This window comes from Neofelis nebulosa, chromosome 2 (assembly GCF_028018385.1).
Source record: "Neofelis nebulosa isolate mNeoNeb1 chromosome 2, mNeoNeb1.pri, whole genome shotgun sequence".
Lineage (NCBI taxonomy): Eukaryota > Metazoa > Chordata > Mammalia > Carnivora > Felidae > Neofelis > Neofelis nebulosa.
In genome coordinates this window covers 9,574,063-9,585,059 of record NC_080783.1, presented here as the reverse complement: position 1 = coordinate 9,585,059, position 10,997 = coordinate 9,574,063, and the positions used below count along the sequence as shown (strand labels likewise).

At 43.9% G+C, this 10,997-nt stretch overlaps 1 protein-coding gene across 1 annotated transcript in view; it reads right to left on the bottom strand.

Moving 5' to 3' along the window:
* Positions 1–9,981: 9,981 nt before the first annotated feature.
* Positions 9,982–10,997, bottom strand: part of TRIP12 (thyroid hormone receptor interactor 12) — a 140,983-nt gene continuing 139,967 nt past the window's right edge. Inside the window, exon 43 of the mRNA XM_058702287.1 lies at positions 9,982–10,530. Within this exon, the coding sequence (XP_058558270.1) occupies positions 10,334–10,530 (197 nt within the window). The 3' untranslated portion in view covers positions 9,982–10,333. The remainder of the gene's footprint in view (positions 10,531–10,997) is intronic.

The window sequence follows — 10,997 nt, the reverse complement described above, 5'->3', positions numbered from 1 at the left end:
CGAAACAAGAACAAAAATTTTTAAATCATTTTCTTTGAAGGAGCACTGGGGCTCCAGCCAAGTTTGGTCACGGGGGAGAAAAACCAGGCTGGGCCCTTGATCCCTTTTCTAACCTGTTCCTGCAGGGTTCAAGGTCTGTTGGAAACTACAGTAAATGCCTTCAACTCTCGCTCAGTGTTGAAAAATAGGGAGAACGTTGACTGGCATGAGTGTGGAGCAGGCACGAGGAGGAAACGAGAGAAGTAAAGTGTTCTCGCAAACTTAGTTGACAAAACCAGTTGTTGTGTTCAAGGCGGGGAGTGTGAGACCCAGAAGCAAAACTCACCTCTGCAGCTACCATCACTCATGAAGAGCAACTCGTCCGCCAAGCGGAATACTGACTGAAGTTGAACTCACTGCATTTTGCTTTGTCCTGGCAAAGTGAAAAAATACATTCAGAGGACTTTTCTGTGGATTCCATGGAAAGCTGACAAGCCGGTGCTGGAGGAACGTGATTCTAGTACCAGACCCGGCAACACTGACCAGCCCGTTGTCTCCTCCCCTGTCGGGGGCTTAGTTTGGGCTGTGGGTGCTAGGTGGCTTCTTGGGGACCCATCATAATTTAATCCTCATCATTTCCCGCTCTTTCTCCCTAGTTTGCCAGCTGGTCCAATTTTTACTCCCTTTTGTTGTGGCAGGAAAACCGTGCTTATAAACCTGCAAGGACTTACTTGTATAAAGTGTTTGTTTGCTCTAAATCACTGAGGCTTGGCCACTGATACATAAAAGCCAAGCTCTTGGCATTCAAAAAAGAACGGAACAGAAAAAACCAGACATCTATGTGTGCACACACACACATTGCCAAAAAGCCTGTTTTGTTTTGTTGGAGGGGTGAGGGGCGAGAAGCTGTAATTATAAGACCGCTATCCATGAGAGATGCTCTACTTAGAAATCTGAAAGCCAGCAATTTTCTTGACTTTCTGCGCGGCCTTCCTACTCAAAACTCAGTGCATGTAAAAGCTCCTGCTAGTGCTGAATGGCCAGGGAAGGAACAGGAATCAGAAAGCAGGGATGGAGTGGGAGGGCAGAACCTTACTTTAATATTTCTGCATTATATCCTGTCCCTTTGGGCATTGGGAGAGCCCTTGTACCCCTTCCTTTGGGATGGGGGTCTTAGTCACCAGCGTTTTGTCCGCCTGCCTTGCCACAATTTCCATGAGCTTTAATCTCAACTGGGAATGAAGAGGGTTGAAAAACCATACCTGAAGTCTCTTTCGTGTAGGTTATAAATCTCTTATTTCTGGCATAAGTATGTGATCTTGAGGGGCGCCTGGGTGGCTCAGTCGGTTGAGCATCCGACTTCAGCTCAGGTCATGATCTCGCAGTCCATGAGGTTCGAGCCCCGCATCGGGCTCTGTGCTCACAGCTCAGAGCCTGGAGCCTGCTTCGGATTCTGCGTCTCCCTCTCTCTCTGCCCCTCCCCCACTCGTGCTCTGTCTCTCTGTGTCAAAAATAAATAAAAACATTAAAAAATAAAAATAATAAAAAAAGAAGTATGTGATCTTGACCGAGGTGGAGCAACACAATCATTGTTCAGACAGAAGGTGGGCTTGCTGTTCTAACGACCCTCCCAACTCCAAGAATCTACACCAATGGCAACAGCTATAAACACCCCAGTCCCACCTGATCTCACTTCCTAACTTGACTAATGGTAACTGAACCAACCCACCAAAAACCCACTAGGACTAAACACTAAGATGGATTTAAACGACCAAGGCATAGGATCAAAATATTTATTCCCTCACGCATTTTAGTACCTGGCTACATGACCAAATGCAGGTTCAGAGTATTTCCAAAATAGACCCTGCGCTTCTCTTTTGGCCAGTTGAAAGTATATAGGAAATAGTTATGTAATTTTGTTCAACTCACTTGGAAGACGACCTATGTACACTCTTAAATCAACTGCGTTGATGTGAAAAAGATAGGCCACGGACTGTGACAGATGTTAGGAGCTTAGGAGTTGAGAGCAGGAAGGGAATTTAGAGTTCATTTCATCTGCTCCCATTTCACAGATTAGAAAATACTCAGTGAAGGTTACGGGACTTAATCCAAAGTCAAATTCAAAAGAGAAGCCAAACTCTCAAAATTCAGAGCCCAGACATCAATCTACAATACCATGGCAGTTAAACAGAAATCTTCGTAACAAGTTTCATAAATGCGGGAACAGATTCCACACTGAGATTCCACAGTATTTTGCCAGTATTTACAAAATTCTGAATTTAAGCAAACGGCAACTTTAAGTTTACAAAAAACTTCATCATCGAGAAAACACGATTACAGAAGTCAGAACCAGCCCCTGTAAATGTATCGGGAATCATAAAAGGCACTGTGTTGACTTTCCCTCTCTCCTGGACTGCCGGTACTAAGAAATATATTACAACTCTCTACTTGCTATTTTCCAACTGATTAAAAAACAAAGTTTTGTTTCCCAAATGGACTTTTGTCTTCCCCTGTAATATATCGATTATGCTGAGAGAAAGAAACACTAAGATCCTTTGTCATTCATTAGTTTTGCTATAACAGAGCTTTTTTTTTTTTTTTTTCTTTTTTTTTTCCCTAACACTGATATTCCTAATCATTCCTAGCTCACCCTACTTGGTCACAAATCTAAGTTTCCTTCCTGAGCAACCTCTGATTTTGTTTGGTCTCTCCAGGCCCATGTGAACTATTTACCATAAAAATACAACTGGCGAATTTTTACAGACCCACATAGTTGAGCAATTTACTATATATATATATATATATATATATATATATATATATATATATATATATAAAACACGTTTCGGTTCCATTTTGCTTTCTACTTGGAACTTCGAGTCCTTGAAGTCAGAGCACAGCTTCCACAGACAACCTGACTGGCAAAGAGGAAGGACCACAAATGTAGAACTCCTCATTTCTTCCATGACTATGTGCATGCCAGGCGTCATGCCAGGCACCAGAGGTGGGAAGACCGGAGGGGTGGCATCTCCTCCAGATGGAAAAACGGGAGTGCGAACACATCATGCTGCTAATTGACCATGAGAGCCTAGTGAAAATCTCCCTGTAAAGAGAAAACAGTGTTTGTTCAAAAAAGCCTCTCTCTCTAAATTCATTGACTTTGGGACGGATGTCAAATGGACTGATGACTGAAGGGTTTCCCCATCACACTTCCACCCATCCCCATGTGGTACCGTGAGATGGGCAAGAAAAATGGCGCGCTGGAAAGACCACAAAAATCCCAAGTTTTTACTTCTATTTGTCGAAACACCATTTAATGCTTTGGGAGGAAATGGATTTCATATTCCCTCCATCCATCTGGAATGTTATGCATCAGAACAATGGGGGACAAACGAATCTATTACAGCACTAAATTGTCCATGGAGGAAAGAAAGACTGTTTTGGCCACCCCATTAGCCTACAATGCAAAGAGACCAATTCGTTTTGAGAAAGTAGTTCCAGAAAGTCGAAAACACTGGCTTGGATATTTACTTATCATCCTCTAACATCAGTTAGCACTACTGAGCTTTTCTAGATGAATTTAGTTAAGGTTGTTTTTAATTTGCAAAAGGGACAACTGTAACGACGGTTTCTGAATTTAAAGTTCTCTTAAGGTTGGTGGTCATTTTAAAGAAAAAAAAGAGGAAATCCTCTAATGGTGTGGAAGTTCTCACATAAGTCAGGTGTCAGAACCTTAAAGATGATGTCCTCCCAATGCACGGAAGGAGGAAGGGGGAGAACAGAATTGTGGCTTTTCTAACTAAATAAGTAATTGTTTTCCTCTTTTTTTTTTGAATATAATTCATTGCCAAGTTGGCTAACATACAGTGTATACAGCGTGCTGTTGGGTCTGGGGATAGATTCCTGTGATTCATCGCTTACATACAACGCCCAGTGCTCATCCCAACAGGTGCCCTCCTCAATGCCCATCACCCATTTTCCCCTCTCCCCCCGAGGACCCCCCCCGCCATCAACCCTCAGTTTGTTCTCTGTATTCAAGAGTCTCTTATGTTTGCCTCCCTCTGTTTAAAACTATTTTTTCCCCTTCCCTTCCCCCATGGTCTTCTGTTAGGTTTCACGTTTTCCTCTTCTTACCCCTACCTTACGCCTCCTCGTAAGTCACAAAACATTTTGATTTATTTACCAGAATTATCAGCTGAATATCTGAATGCTTCCTCAAAGCTGCCACACGCGGTCACTGTTTCTCAGCTGGAAGGACAACATCCTGATATTTGGGATCTCTCCAAGGGTTCAAGGACATTCTGACCTGTCATGATGACAGCTACTGACATTTTGAGCAGGAGCCAGGGAGGCCGAGTGCTCCGCAATAACTCCTCCCGCAGGGAGAGTTGTCAACCCACATGCCCATGATGCCCTCCTTGAGAAGCACTGGAAGACAATTCAAAGAATCGTACCCAAGACTGTGACAATACTAACATTACAACATGACCTTAGACGACTGAACTGCTTTGGCCACCGCTGAGACCAGGGCGTGAGGTGAGGGATCGCGACTCTCCCTTGGAGGCGGGTTGGGGCTCCTCCTGGTCCCCAGCATGGTTCTCACCAAACCCTCTACATGGCTCTGTGCAAGCTAGCGTGCGGCCAGGGGCCGTGCCTCGATTCTAAGAGCTGTTAAGTTCTGTTCCGCAAAGTGGAGTCAGGATGCACTTCGGGAATCGAGGCCTGGCTGGAAGAAATAGTTTTCACAAAGACCCAAATTCCTTCACATTTTAAGTGAACACCAGATGGAGTGCATGGGGCTTTCTCTTTATCACTGTTTATTTTAGACAGTCATTTCAAACAACCGCTTCTTGTGGCAACTCTCCACGGGACATTAAACACTATAAACACTGCCCCGTCCCTTTAGCAATCTCGACTGTTGTCGGCCCATGTATATTCCTTAGTACGAATTTTTTCATAAAATGAAACTTTTCTTTTTTAATGTTTATTTTTGAGAGAGACAGAGCATGAGGGTGGAAGGGCAGAGAGAGACACACACACACACACACACACACACACACACACACACACACACACAGAATTCGAAGCAGGCTCCAGGCTCCGAGCTGTCAGCACAGAGCCCCATGCCGGGCTCGAACTCACGAACGGTGATCACGACGTGAGCCACCCTGGCGCCCCGATAAAATAAAACTTCTTAATATAACGTCCTGAGGAATGTTTCGATGTAGGAGAGTAACCCAGAGAGTACTAGAACCCACTCCAGAAACAGAACTCCTGGGGAGAACACAATCACCCGGGTGTGCCTGGGCCTTGAAGCCACCACAGGGTATTTGAGATACAAACACCTTACGTGCCTATCAAGGTTGCCTTCAGTCGTGAGGCGAATTCCTGGGGACCAAGTATGCATTTGGGGGTTCTGGGAGCTGCATCCCTGAGGCCCCCCACATAGGCAGAACAGCACCTCTTCAGGCTCCAGCCTTCAGTGCTCCACAGAGCACATGGAAGAGGCAGGAACACACAGCAGATGGCAGGAAGGTCACCAGCCTGGCTGAGGACAAGAAGGAATGGTGGTGAGAATGGCAATGAAATGTCCACCCCACCCCCACCCCAAAGCACTGGTCCCAAGCGGGTCTGAAGGCATACTGGGTCTTTCTACTGGAATACTGGCCCAACAATTGCCATCAAGACTCAAAACTTCTATTTAACCCGTTAACACACCAACACTGATTCATGCAGTTCCATCGACTAAAATAGTGAAGTTACCAGACACCTGCCCCTGCCGCCCCTGCCCCCCTGCCAGAACCGGTCATACAGACAGCTCAGCATTTGTTACCAACTTTACCTCCGTGCCAGTCTCGTTGATAGGCTTATACCTAATAGCACCTTTCACCTAGAATTTGAAGTCATTTTACAGACCAAGATTCACCGAGGGAAAAATGTGGTTTTGTCCTTAGGCAGGTAGATCAACACGATACGTAAGAATGTACGTGTGTGTGTTGTCTATCGTCCGTATTACATATGGATTTCACTCACTCGTTCTCTTGAAAAGAGCAACAATCCACTCCCACCCTCAACTTCAGCCATCACCCTTCCACAATATTTCCATCTCTTTTGCAATCCTAAGTCGATTCTATTTTTTGGTTCCAGTGAAACAGACTGATCCGGACATTTGTCAAGGACAGGGCGGCTAGTCACGAAAGCCAACAGTGACTTCTCAGTGGTCCAACCGGGAGGTCGTGCACAGGGTCACATCTCTCGATCCCAAAGGCACCACATCCCTGCTGCATGGGAATATCTTACAAGTGTTAATCCTCACCCCCAGCAAGCAAGCATTAGAGTCATATCGGAGTGGATTTGTCTTAGAACTCTCTCCACTACCTGCCTCCAAAGAAGGCTAAGATTACTGTGTTACCGCCACAGAAAGCTTTCCAAAAATCACCCAAACAAGCACACAGCTTTCAGAAGAGCCCTCTAGTTGTGCAGAAGAGTTAATAAAACTGACCATGTAGGATAATGCTGTTTATTAAAAATATATTCAGGGAGAAGGAAGTCAGTGCATTTATGCAATTTTACATACACATCTGTAGTTTGAGGTTCCATTATTCCAACAGTTCATATAAATCACTGTTTCAGGTAAGAGAAAAAAAAATTCTTTACACAGGAGATCAGCAATTGGTTATAGGCTTGGTAATATGAGTAGGCTTGTTGTAAAAATAAAACCACCTCTTCCATTGGTAAAGAATGTCTCCTTTATGCAGAACAAGTCTTCAGAGTTAAGAACTTTGCTTGCATTAGCCTGAAGTTCTTGGAAAACAGCCAATCCTCCGTTTTCTAGAAATATAAATGCTATCTTTTGTCTGGAATTTTTTTTTTTTTTCTTTTGAGGTAACAGAGGAAGCATTTCAGTGATCTGTCACTAGGTTATCCTTCTACTGGGTGTGCCAACTACTGTAACGTCAAACCGAAGACTCGTACAGAGGCATTTCCGAGAATTAGAAATACAGAGCATGACATTTCCAAACAACGAACGTTCTCATTACAGGAGGGAAAATAAAATGGGTCCAACAACCAAAGCCGAAGTAAAGGAAGTTAAATCTTTGCTAATGGAGAAGGAACAAGGGCACCCGGAACCCCGTGTAAGGATCTGGTTTGTGAATGCACGCTTATGCCTTGGCCCTGGAAGTCTCCTTTCTCAGTTACACACACTTTCCTGCAGTGTCAGGGACGTCCCCGTTCCCTGAGTTCGTAAGCACGGACAGGAATCGGGAGCATAGCCTCCACAGCTGATGAACCAACCAGAGGGAAGACAAACTTATAATTTATTTGCTGGCGATAATCCTTACTGTGTTAAATCAAGGGTTGCATCTAACTTCTGGGATGCAGACGCTGGGGCCTCTCCCTGGGTCTTCTGGTCTTTCTGCACAGGATGCCCCCCGGGAAGAACTCTGGACCAGGAAGTGACTGGTCAGTCAGGTGCTCCACCCCTTGTCATGTCACGTCCCCAACTCAGGAGAACCGCCAAATGCAGGAGGCAGGGGCTTTAGGGATACTACCTTCTTAACAGAATGCTGAGGTCAAAGAAACTTCTCTGTCACTACAAATGCAGGAACCAGAGCTGAATCACAGGAAGAGAGAAATCTGTACCCTTACAGTGACTAGCTGTGTGAAAGTTTTCTGCTGGGTTCGGCTAAGGCATCTAGAACTCTCTCTGTGCCTGTTCCTGATTAGACTACCTAGAACTCACAATTAACTTTTTGGAGGGGCTGGGAAGAGGGAATTACATTTAATTACCTCTTCCTTCCTTATTGTGAAATAGTTTAAAAAAAAAAAAAAAAGGTGTTCTCATATACAAAAGAAAAAAAAAGGCAGATCAGATCAGTAACTGTAAATGACACCACGACATAGTCGGTATTAGCTGTGACTAACCTCTGACTCCGTCTCAGCAAAAATTAAAGGGCAGTAAAATCTGTCTCTACCCAACTGTCTATGCGTATAAAGCATAGTTAGAAATCAGTGCTTGTTGGTAGGATTACTAAGCAAACAAATTTAAGGCAAAACCGGAGTAACAAGCAAATGAAATATACACTTTCTTCCCTACGATGCAGGATTAAGTTCTCTGCAAAGAGAGGTTGCTTTAAAATGGGAAGAGTCTTCCTGCCCCTAATTAACAAAGGGTCCCACACATTAAGGAGTAAGCTAAACAGTAAAAAGCATTCAAACAGGTTAACTACCGACTTTGAAACCATCAACCTTCAGAGTTTGAGTCAAAACCATCAAATGTACTGGTTGATGCTGAAATCAACGAGGCCAAATCTGCCAGGGCCACAAGAGATCTGGATAAAACATCAAATACAGATATTTTGGTATGAAACATTGCTTTGTTTATACAGGTCTAAAATTTAACAATGAACCCTTTAAAAAATGAGGAACAAATGCTATGTTCACACAAAAATCCTTGTGCTTCGTTGGTAAAAAGGTATCAGAACAGTTTTAAAACCAAGTGGCTCATTCTTGAACACAAATTTCACCTGATTAAACTGCTCGGCTCCTATGCTGTCAATGTCAGAACCGCAGAAACACAACTCCCTTTCTCGGACTTCATGGTAAAGCCGCTCCCTGGTCAGAGCCCCTGCAAGAACCAGGGAAAGACACCCCCTGAGCTCTGTCACCCTCAGTGGGGGTCACTGCCCAAGTTCACTGTGAAAGGGGGGGGAGCTCCCAATAAGGCCATGTAAGTGTAAAATGACAAAATAATCTAAAGAAAAGCAAGCTACTAAGTTTCTTTTCGGTGGAGGGAGGGATGGGAAACAAAGGGGCTTCTATACCAATTAAATCAGACCTTGGAACAGTCTGTAGAACAAAAGAGAATTGATTTCTCAAAGTTCAATAAAAAAAAAAATTAGCTCCTCTCTCATTTTCAGAAAGATACATTATGGAAATCCTCTCAAGTTTATGCAACAGGCTTAATTATGAACCTTAGGAAGGAAGGAAACTCCTATTTTCCTGCCAGATTTTATGTTCTTCAAGTTGCAGTCACAAATTCTCTCCCTAGTGGTATCAGCCATGATGTGAATCATGGAGATGGGACGATTTGCTTGCACTGAAATACGGCTACACAATGGAGAGTTATGCATACAGCACAGAACTATAACCGAAAAGGTGAAGCAAACTTTATTTATTTTCAGGTAAAAACATTAACCTGACGGATTATTGCAGATTTGAGAAATCAGCACATGAAACAAATGGACAGAGCTTTGCTTACAGGTGCTTGTATCGGTGCCGAGACAAAGGCTGAACTGTTTGTCCCAAGTTAGCCCTGGGAGGAGGGGAAGGGGAGAGAGGAAAAAAGACGACCACGAACAAAAACTTGAAAACAAGGACAAGGGAGAAAAAGCATTCTTGGACTCCAACGGGGAACGAAAACTGCTAATTTTGTTGAAAACGTTACATCAACTCAAAATGCTCTGGCCGTGGAATAAGAAAATACCGGCCAGCCCAAGCTGTAGACTTTTCAAGCTACACAAGAGTGAGCGGGCTTTCCTGGCCTCCCTTCCAGAAGCTGCTGTGGTTGCCAGAATCACCGTGTAAACAGTCCTACCGGGTCACTGGGCAAAGGCCAGCCATACCCTACAGCTATATTAAAACTAAGCTATGAGAAAGGTCTACCGAGCTACAAAGGCCGAATCACACTGACGATATATTTCAGTTCAATGAATTTTAAAATTATAGCTTAATTTGAGAGAGAACACGGAACAACGGGAGCCCATGGCTAATGAAGATGTGACAACCGTGAGTGTCGCACACAAAAAAAACCGTGTGGACCTCGGACAATACATGAACCGGGGAGGGAAATGAGAGGGGAGTGAGATGCACACAGAGCTAACCTACCAAACCGGATTTGTCAAACACACGTGAGCTTTCGTGTCTGTACTTATGTACAAGAGTGGTCTTTGGAGGAAACAAAACTGCAGACTTAGCTAGATGGACACACACAGCCCAGAATTAAACTGCACAGCGACATTTATTGTTTCAGCCTGAAAAACATCCCTTTTTTTTTTTTTAAATTTCACACAGCAAAGCAAGTTAAAAACTTCACTCATCAAATAAATGATAATTTAAACAAGAACTTGCTAAAGAAACCTCATCACAACAACGTTTTAGGGCCTGATCACTTTAAGTCCATGGGGCCATTAATGAATATCAACCAAGTGTCTCTTGTATAATCTGCAAGCCATTTTTCCTACAACAAGAAGGCGTAACATGTTTCCTTGACTCAGGTGATACATTTAGAAAAGAAATCATGATTTTTTTTTTCTTTTGCTGTAACAGGCAGACACCGCATTTCTCGCTGTGATCAGGAAAGATGGAACGACTGCTGTCCTTCTCTGGCCGCGATCAACAGTTTCTCACGCATGATCTCAATGCTCGAGTAGTCCGGCAACTTAAGATAGTTCACACAAGTCATTACGGAGGGCAGGAAGTCGTCCGGGTTTTCTGTCGATTCGAATGTCTTCCGGACAATTGTCAAAGGTGGATTCAAACTCCGGAAGCCTGAGCAGAAGGGGAAGGAAGAAAGACCAAGGGAAGTTAGTAAGTTAACAGGCCGCACACAGCTAACTCCGAGCCAGATGTTTTTTAGCCACAAGAAGAATCCGTCTGGAATCACAAACGTAGCCTTTCTGTGCTGCTACCATCAGGAAACGTCACGCTGCTTGGCTGTACGGTGTTACCACACACGCAAGGTGGTCCTTCTTGCTGGGCAATTACATCTACACACGTGATGTACGTTTAGTGTATGGACCCCAACATCTGCTTTATTTACTGGAAAAAACCACTGCAGAATATGGAGGCCAACAGCTCCTTCTGCTTTTTGGCTTTTAAAACTGAGTACCAATTTGACTCCTATTAGGACTGACTCGCTCCTAGAAAAGTAGACTTTACAATGCATTCTCATCCAAGAGTCTGTAAGGTACAGCTGGCTGGAGGGATCTGAATTTCACCTAGAAAAGTAGCATTAC